This window comes from Myotis yumanensis, unplaced genomic scaffold (assembly GCF_028538775.1).
Source record: "Myotis yumanensis isolate MYYU_CA2020_CCGP unplaced genomic scaffold, mMyoYum1.0.hap1 SCAF_8, whole genome shotgun sequence".
Taxonomy (NCBI): domain Eukaryota; kingdom Metazoa; phylum Chordata; class Mammalia; order Chiroptera; family Vespertilionidae; genus Myotis; species Myotis yumanensis.
Window position 1 is genome coordinate 15,292,639 of NW_027223759.1, and position 17,196 is coordinate 15,309,834.

The 17,196-nt window shown below is 39.3% G+C and overlaps 1 protein-coding gene across 26 annotated transcripts in view; it reads left to right on the top strand.

Moving 5' to 3' along the window:
* MAP2 (microtubule associated protein 2) overlaps positions 1-17,196 on the top strand; it is a 231,219-nt gene that overhangs the window by 190,871 nt on the left and 23,152 nt on the right. For 13 of the 26 annotated variants that reach the window (XM_070422009.1, XM_070422006.1, XM_070422013.1 and 10 more), the window contains 5 exons: positions 7,623-7,868; positions 9,594-13,313; positions 13,520-13,726; positions 13,896-14,030; positions 16,877-16,938. In XM_070422009.1, the coding sequence (XP_070278110.1) occupies positions 7,623-7,868; positions 9,594-13,313; positions 13,520-13,726; positions 13,896-14,030; positions 16,877-16,938 (4,370 nt within the window). The remainder of the gene's footprint in view (positions 1-7,622; positions 7,869-9,593; positions 13,314-13,519; positions 13,727-13,895; positions 14,031-16,876; positions 16,939-17,196) is intronic. The other 13 variants (XM_070422030.1, XM_070422031.1, XM_070422032.1 and 10 more) reach the window with 6 other exon arrangements.

Consider the following 17,196-nt stretch of genomic DNA (forward strand, 5'->3'; position numbering starts at 1 on the left):
ACATATGTCTCCTTTTTATTGAGTTGTATTTTTAAAGTATGCATTTTACAAGCTTTACCTAATTAATTTAAAAGACCAAGTAGTATTCTCACTTTAAATATGTAAAAGATACATGATTTGGACAATTAAACCATCCCCTCTCTTTTCTTTTTAACCACTCTTAAAGTACGTCTAAAAACTTTTTAAAGTTTGTTTATCAGAAAATAAATTAGTGACAAGCCACAAGATAGGATTCAACTCTTCAATTTGTCAAACCAATTGGTTTTGTAAAGACCCTGCCAAAATTCAGTTAATGTATTGCTCATAGCAGGTCCAGTGGAAATGGAACAAGTGAGGTTTTTGCTAGAGTTTTCTTAAACTTTTTGACGCACCCTCAAAACAACTGTAATCTAAGGGCACAGTGACTGCCACAGCCCAATCTCCTTTTACAAATGCAAGAACTCTTGGATTCAATTGAGTTCAATAATTTTGGAAAATATGCTTTTTATTAATTATCAAACATTTTAAATGCTGTTCTTTACCAAAGGGGGACCATGAAACCTTCCACTAAAAATAACTTAATATGTTCATTACTGTCATTTCTGAGTATTTATTTATTATAATCAATGTAGTAATAATTTCCAGAACATGTGCTTATTCTGGGAAACATTTAAAGGGATTTTGATGAAAAAATTAAACAACGGTCACACTTAGAAAGGAAACACAGGTATAGTAAAATGAATACTAAGCTAGGTAGGATGTTTTCAAATTAATCTCCTTTTTCTTTTTGGCCTAACCATAATGGTTGTTGTTTGGAATTTGGAAGCCCGTGCGAGAATAATGGAATCATCAGAAAACAGAACCAGGAATCTTTCTGACCTCTTCGGTTTACTCCAGAAGTCTAGGGTGGTTTTTCCTATGTCAATGATGTGGCAATATTATAATTGCTAATCTGAAAGCTTTCCCTCCATATCATTCTGGGGCAGCAAACCCAGTTGGCAAATGGAGGAGTCCTCAGTCAAAAGCTTGCAGAATGGGAAGGACTTAGAAGTGACAGAGAACAATGCACCTGGGGCCAGCCACCTGCAGCCACTGGCTGTGGGACAGAAGATGTGATGCCAAGACAGACTAAAACTACTGAGTCACAGAGACCCCGTGAGACTCAGTCTCTTATAAAAGTGACTTCTCATTTATTCCCAAGGGAGCTGACATACTAAGTTTGGGTTTAATATGGCAACCCTTATTTAACTCAATATAAATTTTCAAAGGCTTTTCTTAAAAAATAGATTGTATGAAAGCAAATTAAGAAAAAATAGATCCCTCCACTGAAACCATTAGAAGTTTAGCGTTCTGAATAAGAGCCATGTAACACTACAAGTTCATAAGGCTACCCTGTTCTTTCAAATATCACAGTATTAAAATGAAATAGAATCTTTTGCGGCAAGGGAAGTGTCCCCAAAAGCATGTGTACTTATAATAAAAGAAGGCATTCAGTTCTGACCTTAAACAGCAAAATTAACTGTTATGAAGTGAGTTTACTCTTTCATAAATCTCTCAAGTCTAGCTTTGATGTCAGATGAAAGTAACCAGCAGAGGTCCATGGCCATCTGCCTGAGTGCACTGGTAGATGCTAACATGTATGGAGTCCAGCATTGTGCTTGGCACACTCTCAGATATCCTCTCATTTACTCCTCCTAGCAACCTACAGGGAGAGATAGTACTCACTCCCACTTCTTGCCCAGGATGTCATGGCCGGTGGATGGCTTATCCGGAATTCAAATCCAAATCCCATTCCCTCCAGCCACAGCCCCATTGCATCCCTAAAGCTGTTTCTCATCTAGGTTCTTAGTGTGGGACTATGAAAACAACTTGATTTTCCTTCAAAGGTGTTTTTTTAAAAATTATTTGTTATAAACTATTGGACTAATTTCCTTTATTTTTTTCAAATTACTCTCAAATAAATAATTCATTTATTTATAATGATTATGTATCCCACCTCCATTAGGTATGAACCAAGAGCACCTGCCACACACAATTCCATAGCAAATGAGGATCTGTTGTCTTCTGTCACTATCATTGGAAACACGTGCACTGTTTGCTGGTCATGGTCCTCTAACACACCTGACACACCTCTGGGACTTGTAAAGTAGATGGATATCAGGCTCCTGGGTCCTAAACAGAGACTTGGAGCACAGACAGCTCATAGTACCAGGAGAGAACTGGACTTGGCCAGACGTTCTTTATGAAGTTGCCTGGCTCAGGTCCAGACAAACACTACAGGGAAGCTACTTTTCCACGGCAGCCCTTACAGTTGTTGCTGCTTTTGTTGTTCTCTGACTAGAGTCAACGTTTTCAGAAAGACAATACTGTTCCTCTGAAATGTTAGAGATCTAAAGTAAGATTGGGTTGTTTTCACATGTTCACTTTCAAAAAGAGCAACAGCAACAAGAAAGAGGAGGTCAAAATCTTCAAAAGGCTTAAAACAGTCGAAGGAGTAGTGTCTTACACTACCAGAACTCAGCTTTAAATTTTTTAGTTTTATACTGCAGCCTGCTCTACTCCCCAGAAAATAAATGTTGACCAGCAGAGAGGCGAATATGACATTTTCACTTGTTGATTGGTCTTACAATGTGTTGAACATATTGGAGGTTTTAGAGGTAACAAGGGTACCTGGGGAGTTTACAGCCTCGGAGAGTCACTGGAGGAAATGGGAATGGGTGGGACACATGACAAGCCCAGGCCTCGTGATTCAGCCAGTGTTGTAGACCAAGTTAGAGCCAATTATTTGCTCGGCTGAGAAATCGTGCCGAGTTAAACTAAGAATATCAGATGTAATTTTAGGCTTCTGCCATCCCATGATAGAATAAGCATCATGGATGAGAAAGTTCTGAGCACCCATCCAGAAACAACTTCCACAGGGCAGTCAGTAAATAATGTGTTCAAAAAGATTAGAAGTAATCTCTCCCCAAAACGTTATTTTAGTATCCTGATGATTTCAGACTTATTTCCAGTTGTGAGCACCTGGTTGCTGAAAATAAGTTACTGCCCTAAAAATACAGTACATTTTCAAATTAATACTCTAATTCTGTATGCTTAAACTTAGGAATAGAAACTATACAGTTCTTATTGTTAAAAATTATGAAATTTAAAAATTATTCTCTATGTAAGCTAATAAATAATGATTAGCAAATTTAGTAATCTGACACACAGGTCTGAGATGCAGTGTCTACACCACATCCGAAGCCAAGTATTGTTCATTGTCATCATCCTTGAAGCTCATTAAAATATACATGGATCCACATGTGAAGCGGACCAATCTACCCCTGTATATCTAAGGAAATATATTTAAATAATGCATCTTTCTAAGCCAAGACACAGGAAAGGTCAGAGATGAGAGCAATTCCTTTAGCATTTAACTGAGAAATATGTAATGAGGAGGTTGAAATAGGAAAACAGCCAAGAGTCAGTAGTACAAATGAAACTGCATGGAGTAAAGTCTTGATGAATCTGAAGTCCTCCCTGTAGAAAGTCTCAGCTAATTATATCTCTGTTGAGCTTTCAGAAGAGAAATAAAGCACAAAAACAAGTTTAGAATACTAGGGGCTTTCTTAAAACACTAAACTTTCAATGACATGCAAATGAGATGTTCAAAAGGATGCCTCTAGGACTTAGCATCCAAAGAGAAAACCATGCTGACTACACTTTTCTTAGCAAGGCGGGGAAGAAAAATAAGGCATTGTAGATTTTTCTTAACAAGATTGACATTAAACATTACTTTCTGGTTAAAATTGGAAACTAAAAATTAAATTTAACAAAAATGCTAACTATGTGAGCATCCCAGATAATTAAGGTTGTGCTTCAAACAGGACTATTTCTCCCCATCATCAAAAAGATCTTAACTACCTTCTTCCGTTTTTTTACTTATAAATAAATTGATATAAACACAAGAGAAATTAATCTACTTGAAAGAATATCTTCCAAAGCATGCGTTTGTTTTGTAATGCTTTGTGTCTATGCCAATGTTTCCGTGCTTATTCTGACTTGTTTGAGGGGAATGTATAGATAAGATCTGTGATGCAGCAGGGCGTCAGTGCATTTGATTCATTCGATCAATTACAAGATTATTTGAGGGATAGTTTCGATTCAGTGGCTCCTGAAGCATGAAACATTCACTGTCTCCCATCCCATCAGCTTGGTCTTGCTAATCCTTCTTCGCTGTGCTGCTTCCGTGGCCCTTTGTGTCCTTGTGCAGGTGTTGTCTGTCTGTCTGATCTCGTGTCTGTCTTGTCCAGTTCTCCCTGCAGTTTCTTCCTGTGTGTCTGTTTGTAGATGAAGGGGCTGAGGATCAAGTGGGTCCTCTCCACAGGTTCCCCAGCCACGAACCTGCCACCAGCGGGAAGAGGCGTAGACTCCTTGTCCCCTCCATCTCGGTGTCTGTGCCTGACGATGACCCCTCCAATTCCGATGAGGAGTACTATGAGCATCCTTTGTTCAGCTCACAGTGGACTGCCTCTAGTGTGCTCCCCAGTGTCCCCGCGCAGAGTGCAGAGGCCCACTTAGGCCAGGAGAAAGGTGAACCAAGCATGGTCCCCTTTTGCTCCTCCTCCCCAGCCCACGGCTTTGACTACATGCATTATATTAAGTGTGCTTTTATATGTGGGGTGGGAGGGACAGGAGCCTGTTTTTTCCATATGAAAGTGAAGTCCCTATATAGCTTATATCCATCCAAAGGCCTCAATAATTTATATAAAAGAAACCTTACTTGAGGCATGTGAGAACTTCCTTTTTCTGTATTGTTACTTCTAAAAAGGAAGCCAAAAAGTGGGGGGGCAGAAAGGGAGGAATCCAAAAAGGTTTAATTAAAATATGACTCCCTTCTGCTCCTTGCAAATAAATCATTCGGGGAAGAATATATCCTTGTATGCAAACAAGAGAAGATGACGCTGAATATAATTTTTCTTCCTTGGATAGATAGACCAGTTATAAATAGCCATCTTTTTTAGTGCCATGTTAATATGATAGTTTCTGTATAAGGCAGAATAAATGTTACGGAATAAATGTATTTCTCCACATCATTTAATTAACTGCAGAAACTACAGAGGCTCTTCCAGGTGACTAAATCTGGGCTCACATCAGTAGAACTAAAGTGAAGGAAAAGATCCACAGCCTTTGTCATTCCAGCTTTATGAAGATGGAAGACCCTAGTTTATAATTGGCTATGCCATGAGCAGTGCGCTGCAATGTGTCTCATTCTAACTAAGTAGTTTTGTAAAGAAAAAATAATTAGAGCTAAAACATTTTTGTTTAGGTGAAGAGATTATTTTCAAATAGGCAAGAATACCTTGCTTAAGTGAAGAGTTTATGTTATACTAGAGGCCCAGTGCATGAAATTCATGCACGGGGTGGGGGCGGGGGGTGCTCAGCCCAGCCTGTGCCCTCTCCTCGGGAAATGTCCGAATGATGGCTTAGGCCCGCTCCCCGCTGAGCTTGCCAGCCATGAGCCTGGCTTCTGGATGAGCGGTGCTCCCCCTGTGGGAGCACACTGAACACCAGGGCGCAGCTCCTGTGTTGAGCGTCTGCCCCCTGGTGGTCAGTGTGTGTCATAGCAACCGGTCATTCCACCATTCGGTCGATTTGCATATTAGCCTTTTATTATATAGGATGGGACAGTACTTAATGGGAGGTTAAATAGTTCCAAGGCATGCCGAAACCGGTTTGGCTCAGTGGGTAGAGCGTCGGCCTGCGGACTGAGAGGTCCCAGGTTCGATCCCGGTCAAGGGCATGTACCTTGGTTGAGGGCACATCCCCAGTAGGAGGTGTGCAGGAGGCAGCTGATCGATGTTTCTCTCTCATCGATGTTTCTGGCTCTCTGTCTCTCTCCCTTCCTCTCTGTGAAAAATCAATAAAATATATTTAAAAAAAAAAAAAAAAATAGTTCCAAGGCAGTGGGGATAAGCTCACCGACTATGTTCCTGATAATAAACTTTTTCCAAGAGAAAGAAACAAAAAGCACCAATGACTCAGACATTCTGATGGAGAACTACAATCTCTACTCAGTGAAACTAAGTTCTTCTAATAGTGTAAATTAAGACAATTAATAAAACTATGTGAATTTTTGAATAAGGAACATATGGAGTGGAAAACAAACATGATTTATACAAAATCATAAAATGGAAGGCTAAAAATTTACATGGATTTGGAAAACATGTAAATTAACCTGATTAGGCTGTATTCGATAAGGTGACATTAGCAGCTATATTAAAAGTCTTTTAGCTGTAATTAAAATCTCTAATTCTAACGCATTATAAAATTGCCTTAGTAAATTAGAGTCTGAATTTTTAAATGTTACTCCCATAGCTAAATTATGAAAATGAAAGTGTCTGCATGCTAAATGTGAGGAATAGATGAAGTAGTTCTCTCCTGCCCCCAACTCCAAGGGTTTTAATATTTCTCAAAAAAGAAAACTCCTTTTCTATCTATGTCTTTCTCACAGGGCCATTTAAACAATGTAAAATTGTTTCAGAGGAATTTTTAATAAGAATTTTTTATTAGCAAACTAAAAAACAGCTTGTATATATTTCCTCTAATTTGTTAAGTGGTAAAATCAGATTTATTTTACTGCCATTTGAAGCACAGTAACTAATGCCCTTCATAAGTTTGTTTTTATATTTTAATTGTTAACATTTTTGCATGTGATACACACCTTTTGGGGAGATATTTTGGCAGTTTGGTTGCCACTCAGTTATCTTTTCTTGGTGGCTTTGAATTGCAGAAATAACACTTTATAGATGACAAGCACATTGTCTTTCCTATTCAGTGTCAAGGGGAACTATGCATGAACCACATTACAAACATCTCAGGTTTAGTGTTAGGAAACCAGTTGTGTCCCAGAGGCAGACTTTTCTTAATAGGTTGAACTTGTCCCTGGGCCTTGTTTTTCAAAATATTTTACTTACTGTTTTAAAGTTTTTATATTCTCTAATATCATATGATGTAGTGAAGGTAAAGTAATTTGAGTTAGGCAGTCTTTCACCATTGAAAAACTATTAAATACATTATATTTTAAATAGTTTTGGTGGACTTCATGATAAAGCTGTAAAGGTAATTGATTGGATCTTATTTTGAGACCAAAGCTTTTTTTATTCTCAGAGTTCTTTAGCAAAGTTTGCATGTTTTAAATAAAGTAATCAGAAATTCATATGTAGGGACTTCTTGCATTGGAGAAAACAGCACATGTCTAACGAGTGTAAAGTGTTTTTTTTTTTATTTTTCAGTACATCAATGCATCTATCTTTTCACAACCATCTGTTATCTGGTAGCACCATCTCTTCCTTCCAGCAAGCTTCTCACATGTGTGCAACTCACTGCCATTTCCACTAAGTGGTAATAGAGCAATAAAGCCATTTCAGCTCTCAAATTTTAAGATAAATAGCCTTTTAATGAGACTTTAAAAGGCATCCTTATTAGCAGATTATACCTAAGTTTTCCAAGCACTAATTAGTATACATTGCATTAGAATAGTAAATTGCTCATCCAACTGGTAAAAGAAATCCTCCTGAGCTGAAAGTGTGCCTTGAATAATATTTCTGTTGTTGTGTGCATTGTTCTGTGGTCATGACGTCAACATCTTTTTCATCCCTAAGAAGAAGAAGCGCTAGAGGGTCCAGTGGCTGAGGAAGAGAAACCTGCCACTCTTCCTGGGAAAGAGTGTGGGGCTGCCAAGGTCTCAGACCAACCCAAGGGCCTCAGTGAGGGCCAAGTGGAATCTAGTCTGGAGACCCATGTAGTTCCCGAAGAGAGTGCCCCAGCAGGGGCCCCGCAGGAGAAAAGTATAAAAGAGGTCACGGAGGTGTCTCCAGAAGTAAAAACCCCTTCCTCTGCCAGGGAGGGTGTGTCTGTCTTAGGATTTGCATGTGTCTTGTTGCAAATGATCTCTCCAGCAGCTTACCAACCTGATGCCTTTCCAATGCTATTCCATTGCCGAGTCTTCTCACGATCCCCAAACCCATGACCTAGGCTTGCCGAGCGGAGGGTGCGGCTTGCACAAGTGCCCTGCGGCAGCTTGGTTGTCCACTGCTGCAGCTGATTCCTCGTTTTACTTTGCCATGATACAATACGCTTTGCAGCCAGGCTGATGATGCTGTGTGAGCTTTTTGTCCCTCCGCCCCCTCTCATCTCAAATGTTTGCCAGTCACATTGCTAATACATGTATATTTTTATTTGTTTATTTTGGGGACAGCAATTCATATGCTTTTGTTTCAAGTCGCAGAGTTGAACTTTCACACAGAGAGGCTTAAATGATAGAATCATTTTTTGTTTGCAACCGCAATTGGCTCTATTTTTTTATGCTTCCATGAGGACTGGTTTGGTTTCCTTAAAAGCTCCTGCTGATGCTTCTCATATCATTTCCTTTCCATGGCAGCCAACCCCTTTGGTCATCCCCATATCTCTTGAGTTTTCATTCATCTAATATTTATTAGAAGTTCATAAACTATTTTTTTTCTATTGTTACAACAGGACACACAAGCATATAAGGTAATGATGATCCATACACTTGCTCTTCAAGAGATGACTGGATTTTATTATTTTCCCCCCAAATATTTTCCAGATAAATACATTTGGCCCTAGTGACCACAGTGAATTACCTTTAACCTTAAAACACAAGTGAGACTCTGAAGCCTTCTTGATTGGTGAACAAGTTAAAAAAAAGTCATTTAATTCCTGTGGAGCATCTCTAAAGGCAATACTGGTGGATGCTTCCAGTTGATTGTGTTCCAGGGAATGAGGAATTAGGTGATGATCAAGGAGTGAAAGATATTGTATAGTCGACACTCTTTAAAATTTTGTAACTCATATGACTTCCCAGTACTAACATTATAACTCAGATTTTCTTATATTTATCATAAAGACTAAGTACTATTTATTACGAATTTTGAATCCATGATAGAAATTGACTTGTCGATTCTTAGGCCATATAAAGTCAATAACAAATATTTATTAATATTGCTGAAATTTAATCTTAATGAATTTTAAAAAAAGTTATTTCAGTAATTGTTCAATACCCCCCAAAGTTGTTGATCAAGATCATTGAAATCATGAACTTTTATTATAAATGAATTGACCTCTGCCCATGGCTTACCAATTTGTTTTTAAATGAGAAAACAATAAGTTCAGTAGAAATCGGTCCTTTTCCATATTTAGTCCTATATATACATATACATATATATGTATATATGACTTTTGCACCCTAATATTAGCTACATATTCAGTATTCTTTAATTCACAATTTTTATCTGAAGAAGGAATGTAAATTCTTTCGACTACACTTCATATCACATTCTGTTTAGAAGAGACTAAACAAAGGACAAAAAAATATTCAAAATATACTCTATAATTTCTGTATGCATTAATTCACAATGAGAGCTCATTTTAGCAATAGTACAGATATATCTCAATCCTGACATTTTCATATTGATTTTTAAATGGGTAGCATGTGTGCATGTTCCATAGTTTTTCTTTTCACCCTGCCATTCATTTGTCATTTCAAAATATAATTTTAAGCTTACTGCCTGAAAGCACTTGCCTATTTTTTTAAATCAACCCAATTACTTCAGGTTTACTTACAGCCTCGAAGATGGAGTTCCATGATCAACAGGAATTGACTGCCTCTTTACCTGAGCCATTAGACAAGAAAGAAAAGGAGTTAGAGAATCAAAGTAAGCCTGGTGAAGATCTTAAACATGCTGCCTTAGTTTCTCAGCCTGAGACAACTGAAATGTCCTCAGATAAAAAGGACAGACGAGGCCCAGAAGAAGGAATAGTGCCTCTCACTCTGTTTGGGCACACTCTGGGTGCCGGCCTAGAAGACGCAAAACAGAAGGCAGAACCAAGCCTAGTGGTACCTGGTATTGACCTCCCTCCAGAAACCCCAGTTCCAAAAGAACAAAAGGACTGGTTCATCGAATTGCCAATGGAAACAAAAAAAGATGAGTGGGGTTTAGTTGCTCCGATATCTCCTGGCCCTCTAACACCCATGAGGAAAAATGATGTATTTGAGGATATCCCCAAATGGGAAGGGAAACAATTTGATTCTCCCATGCCGAGTCCTTTTCACAGTGGAAGTTTCACTCTCCCTTCAGATGTTATGAAGAATGAAATAGTTGAAGAAGCATCATCTTTTGCTCCTGCCCTATTAAAGTCTGATGACAAAACATCTCTGGAAGAAACCAGTGGCCCAGTAACTGCCAAAGACACTTCTAAAGTTGAAGAGCCCCATAAGGATAAACCTTTCAAAATGGCAGAAGTATCAGCCTCAGAGGCAATTCCCTCACCCAAAGAGGCCCACATTCTTGACGTAGAAGAATGTGTCCCAGAGAAAGTTTTGGAAGAAGAAAAAGGAGCAATAAAGCAAGAAAGTGTGCAGAAAAAAGAGACGCCCACCCTTAGTGGCCAGGAATCTTCACTTACTGAAAAGGAATCTCAGCTGAAGCTTGAGGAAAAGACAACCATTCCTGACAAAGAAACCATGCTGAAAGAGAGTGAAGCCCCCAAACCAAAAGACAAAGAAACAGGTGTAATTCAGCCCTCCACAGAGCACACTTTCTCCAAAGAAGAACAGAAAAGCCAACAGCTGACCACATTAAAACAGGAGTCATTCCCTGAGAGTTTGGAGCAAGCAGTTACAAGTTCAGCCATGACCTCTAAAGCACTGGAGAAGGAACCAGCTGTGCTAAGTGAGAAGAATGCTATCGAGGATCTGTTTGAAGAAAAGGTTGCTGACAAAGGTAATAGAGTTGAAGGAGTCGGGGCTGCAACATTAGCTGAGCTTGACATGCCATTTTATGAAGATAAGTCAGGGATGTCCAAGTACTTTGAAACATCTGCCTTGAAAGAAGAAGTGACAAAAAGCTTCCAGCCAGGAAGTGATTACTATGAACTGAGTGACACAAGAGAAAGTGCCCAAGAGTCTTTTGATACTGTATCTCCCATGCATCAATATGGTGACAAGGGACTTCAGGCAGGTAAAGAACCCCAGCCCGGTGCTCCAGCACAAGAAGCAGGGTATAGCGCTCTTGCAAAGAGTTATCCACCTGATTTACCTGAGGAGCCCAGTTCTCCTCAAGAAAGAATGTTTACTATTGATCCAAAAGTATATGGGGAGAAAAGGGATCTCCATAGTAAGAATAAGGATGATTTGACACTAAGCAGGAGTTTAGGACTCGGTGGTAGGTCTGCAATAGAACAAAGAAGCATGTCAATCAATTTGCCCATGTCTTGCCTGGATTCCATAGCCCTTGGATTTAACTTTAGTCGGGGGCATGATCTTTCTCCTCTGGCTTCTGATATTCTAACCAACACCAGTGGAAGTATGGACGAAGGGGATGATTACCTTCCAGCCACTACCCCAGCAGTGGAGAAGGCCCCTTGCTTCCCAATAGAAAGCAAAGAGGAAGAAGAACAGATACAGGGAGAAAAAGCTGCCGGAGAGGGAAATACTCAAGTCGAGACAGTGTGTGAATCGCCATTCCTAGCCCAAGATTATTACAAAAATGGTACTGTCATGGCCCCTGACCTGCCTGAAATGCTAGATCTGGCAGGCACAAGATCAAGGCTAGCTTCTGTGAGTGCAGACACTGAGGTTGGCAGGAGGAAATCAGTCCCATCAGGGAATGTCATTGAGGAGAATCGTACTGGCTTGCCCCCTGTCACCGATGAAAACCACGTCATTGTTAAAACGGACAGTCAGCTCGAAGACATGGGTTACTGTGTGTTCAATAAATACACGGTCCCACTCCCATCACCTGTTCAAGACAGTGAGAATTTATCAGGAGAGAGTGGTTCCTTTTACGAAGGCGCTGATGATAAAGTGCGAAGAGATGTGGCCACAGACCTTTCATTGGTTGAAGTAAAATTGGCAGCTGCCGGAAGAGTCAGAGATGAGTTCAGTGCTGAGAAAGAAGCATCTCCACAATCAGGACTGAGTAGGGAGTTTGATCAGGAGAGGAAAGCAAATGATAAGCTGGACACTGTACTAGAAAAGAGTGAAGAACATACTGATTCAAAAGAACATGCCCGGGAATCCGAAGAGGCTGGTGACAAAGTTGAAACATTTGGATTAGGAATAACCTATGAGCATGCTTTGGCCAAAGAACTGACAGTATCAAAAGATGCATCACCTGCCATGGCCGAGAAAGGTCTCAGTTCAGTGCCAGAGGTAGCTGAAGCAGAACAATCCAAAAAAGCTGGATCAGAACTGGATTTTGTTGCAAAGAAAGCTGAGCAGGGTCACTTAGATGTTAAAATCAGCGAGTTTGGACAGATGGCCTCAGGGCTAAACATAGATGCTGCAAAGTCAACAGAGCCTAAATTCGAGGCTACACAGGACCTCACTCTCTTATCCGGGACGCCTCAGGAGGCAGGTGTGTTTATGGGTGTTGAGTCAGGCCACATGAGAGAAGGCACCAAAGTCAGTGAGACAGAAGTCAAGGAGAAGGTGGCCAAGCCCGACTTGGTACACCAGGAGGCTGTGGACAAAGAAGAGTCCTACGAGTCCAGTGGTGAACACGAAAGCCTGACCATGGAGTCCTTGAAGCCCGAGGAGGGCAAGAAGGAAACCTCCCCGGAATCTTCTCTAATTCAAGACGAGATTGCCATCAAATTGTCTGTGGAAGTCCCTTGTGCACCTGCTGTGTCAGAGGCCGAGTTAGCCGAGGATGAGAGAGCGGATGTCCAGTTGGAATCTATTCAGCCACCCAAAGAAGAAAGCAAAGAGACCCCAGGTATCTCCATCACACCCTCTGATGTTACAGAGCCGTTGCTTGAAGCCGTCGGGGCTGAACCGGCAGAAGCTCAAAATGAGGAAGAAGAGGTAGAAGCACGAGGAGAATATGATAAACTGCTTTTTCGCTCAGACACCCTTCAGATTACTGACGTGGGTGTCCCGAGTGTCAGGGAGGAATTTGTGGAGACCTGCCCAGGTGAACACAAAGGAGTGATCGAGTCTGTTGTGACTATTGAGGATGACTTCATCACTGTAGTGCAGACCACAACAGATGAAGGCGAGTCCGGTTCCCACAGCGTGCGTTTTGCAGCCCTGGAGCAGCCAGAGGTGGAGAGGAGACCATCCCCTCATGCCGAGGAAGAGCTTGAAGTAGAAGAGGCAGCGGAAGCCCAGGCAGAACCCAAGGATGGCGCCCCCAAGGCTCCGGCTTCCCCTGAGAGAGAAGTGGCTGGGCTTTCAGAATACAAGACGGAAACCTATGATGATTACAAAGACGAGACCACCATTGACGACTCCATCATGGATGCTGACAGCCTCTGGGTGGACACTCAAGGTGTGCTATTTTTTTTTTTTTTTTAATTTTCTGCTCCCAAAGAAAATCCCATAACCTAATGGATTTTTTTTTTTTCATTTTAAACATTTAAAAACGCCCCTTTGTCTCTTTATTTTGCATTTTGTTCAATGGATGAAGGCTTCTGTACACTTGTTACTAATGTTCTTCTTGTTGTTCTTGTTGTCATGATTTGCTTTGATTCGCAGATGATGATAGGAGCATCATGACAGAACAGTTAGAAACTATTCCTAAAGAGGAGAAAGCTGAAAAGGAAGCTCGGAGACCATCTCTCGAGAAACATAGAAAAGAAAAGCCTTTTAAAACCGGGAGAGGCAGAATTTCCACTCCTGAAAGAAAAGTAGCTAAAAAGGAACCTAGCACAGTCTCCAGAGATGAAGTGAGAAGGAAAAAAGGTTCATTTAACAATCACTTCTTTAAAAATGTTTGTGAAGTAATTCGTTATTACTCTTTTTATAGAAGAAACTTCTAACAGTGGTAACTATGTAATGAAATTTTGTTCGGTTTTGCTCCAAGTGTTTATTTTCTCCTGATGGTGTGCTTTTTGTGTTTTCTTATTCATAGCAGTTTATAAGAAGGCTGAACTTGCTAAAAAAACAGAAGTTCAGGCCCACTCTCCCTCCAGGAAATTCATTTTAAAACCTGCTATCAAATATACTAGACCAACTCATCTCTCCTGTGTTAAGCGGAAAACGACAGGTGACTGTTCAATTCTGCAATGTGGCTGGCAAACATAGACATGTTTTGTTTCGTTTTTGTTTTTTAAATTTCATTACCGTAGCAGCTTCTTCATTTTATTTTTCTTCCAAAAATATCTCAGTAGTCGTGAACGATTTCAACTATTACGTGTCTTGTATCATTATTCTTTTTTTTTTTTTTCCCTCCCTGCAGAAGAGGTCATGACCATCTGTTTCTTTGTCATGCTCAGACTTAACAGTGATTGTATCTTGGCATTGTGCTCTAGTGTCACGTTCTGGGGATTCCTATTTTCATTCTGTGTGTTTGATTAGACGATGGCGATGAATATAACCGTGGTATGCATTCTCATTATTTTGCTTATTTATCTCCCTCATGCTTAAACCCATACGTATTTGTCCTATTTTCTAAATTGTTACTGCCAAATCTGTTACTGATGTTGATGAACTTACTAAAAACCAAGAATGCATAGTGATTTGGAGATTGAAAATGAAAAGCAAATCTGAGTTAAAATAGTGGTTGCAAAATTATTTTGCTTTGGATGAAAGAGGGGGAAGAAAAAGAAAATGAAATTATCTGGTAATCTCCTCAGATTTTATTTCTCAGATTCTCAAATTATAAAGGTTTTTCAATCTACTGTATGTATCTCTCAGCTGACATTTCGCCATCGGGCTTTTCTTAAATGTGTTGGGTCCTATATAATTCAGTGTTCAGTAATCAAAGATAAAACTCTCTTTCCCCACAATATTTCTTAGAGTTTAGGTGTATTTCTATTTTACTGACTTCTTATTTTTTTCTTCTTCAAATATACTTTTTTTTTTACTGTTGAAAAAGTGATGGAATGAAGGAGCACAGCATGTTACAAATCATATAAAAGCCATAAAATATCTATAATGCAAACTCCATTCCTAAATTATAGTATTAAGTATTTATTTAAATGTATAATTATACTATGATAATCTTAATTTATGATATATTTCATTTTAGCATTTGTTAAGTGGCATACTTGCAGTCTACAAAATTAGGTATCAGATTGCTAAATCAGGAAGGAATATTTTGCTTTCCATTATACATTAGAAGTGCCTTTTTATAAACATTCAGATGGATTTAAATGTTAAGAGCAGCATTAACCTTTATAAAAAAAATATCCAGGTCATTGATGGTTTTGTGGTAGCCGCTAATAATCTCAAGTATTTTGTATTTGTGTCCTTTATATCAGAATCGTTTAATGTGCTTTTCTTCAAGAACTAGTCTCAGAGGTGGTATTTGAAAGTGGAAGACTTATAATTGTGCACAAACACTGATAATAAAGATTCAGGGTGAGAATCTATTTAATAGTTAGGAATTGATATGCCATCTCTAAATCTTATATCCACATATTGGATCATTTTTCATTAAACCTTCAATTTTTCTTCTAGTTAGCCAGATACTTGGGCAGGCAGAAACTCTTGGTTTGGGCATAAAAATCCTATATTCTATCTGAAAGGATGAAAGAATATATCAGGATTGTGGAATTTCAGAGGAAATGTCAAATGGCGTGGTGAAGTACCTACATGTCATTTCTATTCAAGATCTTTGCACTAATTAGGATCTTCCTTAGTCTATTCAAAGGTTAATATTCAAGCAGAAAGCATACACCAAACGGGGTGACATTGGCTTGTAGCAAACTCTATGGCACAGAAATTTGAAAAAAATAGAAATAGTAAGGATACATCATTTCCACAGCTTCTTCCTAAAAAAAAAAAAAAAAAAAAAAAAAAAAAAAAAAATCAGTTCCAGAATCTGTGAATAATCTTACTAGCCAATCCTAAATAGCATGTAGCATATTGTAGACAGTTATTATTTTTGTGTTAGAGCTGCAGATGGCATAAGGAACTTTCTGAAACTCATTCGAAATGCTTGTAAGGATAAGTATTCTTCCGCCCCCCACTGGGGATTTCTCTTCTATGAAAGAAAATTAAGGAGGAAGTAAATACGCAAGCTTGCGTCTTTAGTTTTAAGCACAACTTTTAAATGCGGATCGTTTTCCAAAACACAAAGGATTGTTTTCAGTCGTGAGAGATATTTAAAGTCAAGCCAGGTAAGTCATCGACAGAAAATATGCTGGAGATAATGGAGTTTCAAATTGACACCAGAAGTATAAACGAGTAGCAAGAAAAACAGCAGTAACAGATGTGGTAATGATTTCATTCAGTAAGTTCATGTGTAGGGCATGTTCTATATTACCGAAGTCGAAGCTCTCTCATGTTTTCTCTCTTTGACAAGCTCTTTTTCTTCCCTTCTCTGCTCATGTGATATGTTTCACATCGATCAAGTGTGTCATTCATATTGTGAAATGAAAGGTGCAGAGGGAAAAGGGGTTGGCTGACCAAGAGAGTTTGAAATGTGAAAGGCAGAAGTACCTGTAGGCATGCCAATGGCTACAAAAAGAGGGTTTGGGAATCTTCGTGAGCTCTCTTTTTTATATCATGCCAACCGGAGAAACCAGCCAGTCCCCTTTTCCTTAAATTCCACAGCATTCAGATTGCTATTCTGTGACTCCCGTTCTAAAGGATCTATCCTCATGTAGTAGTAATTTAAAGATAACATTGGTAACCAGTAGAAAATTATTTGCTGTGCTTACCTGTGCTTTGGTAAACCCTGGGCTATATTAATGAGCACACTGTATAGTGGAGTGTTGTTATTATTCAGGTTTCTTTAGGTTACTGAATTTGAGTCTCAAAATAAGCAAAATTTTGCTTTGCATTAGGCTGTTGACACAACTGAATGTCCAAAGTGTATTGAGAAAAGCACGTGTGTGGTGGTTAGCCATTAAGTTTGGGGTTATCTGTGTCTTCTCTCTCCCACAGCATCAGGTGGTGAATCCTATCAGGTTCCCAGTGTATTTAAACAGGCAAAGGACAAAGTCTCTGTAAGTAAAATAACTTTTTCCCTGTTCTTCACTTGAAGCTCCTCTTGGTATTAGTGGCCATGTTTTACTAACTTTAGATGTAATTTAGACTTTAGCTGTTTACTCTTAGCTGTCATTGTAAATCAGAATGATTCTGGGTGGCATTCGGGCATGTCTTAATGTCTTCTGGGATGACTTGTCGTTGGTGAAGGCTGCTCTTTATTAGGAAGACAAAACATATGAAACAGCACAATGATCTGGTAAAAAGGAGGGAGCCCA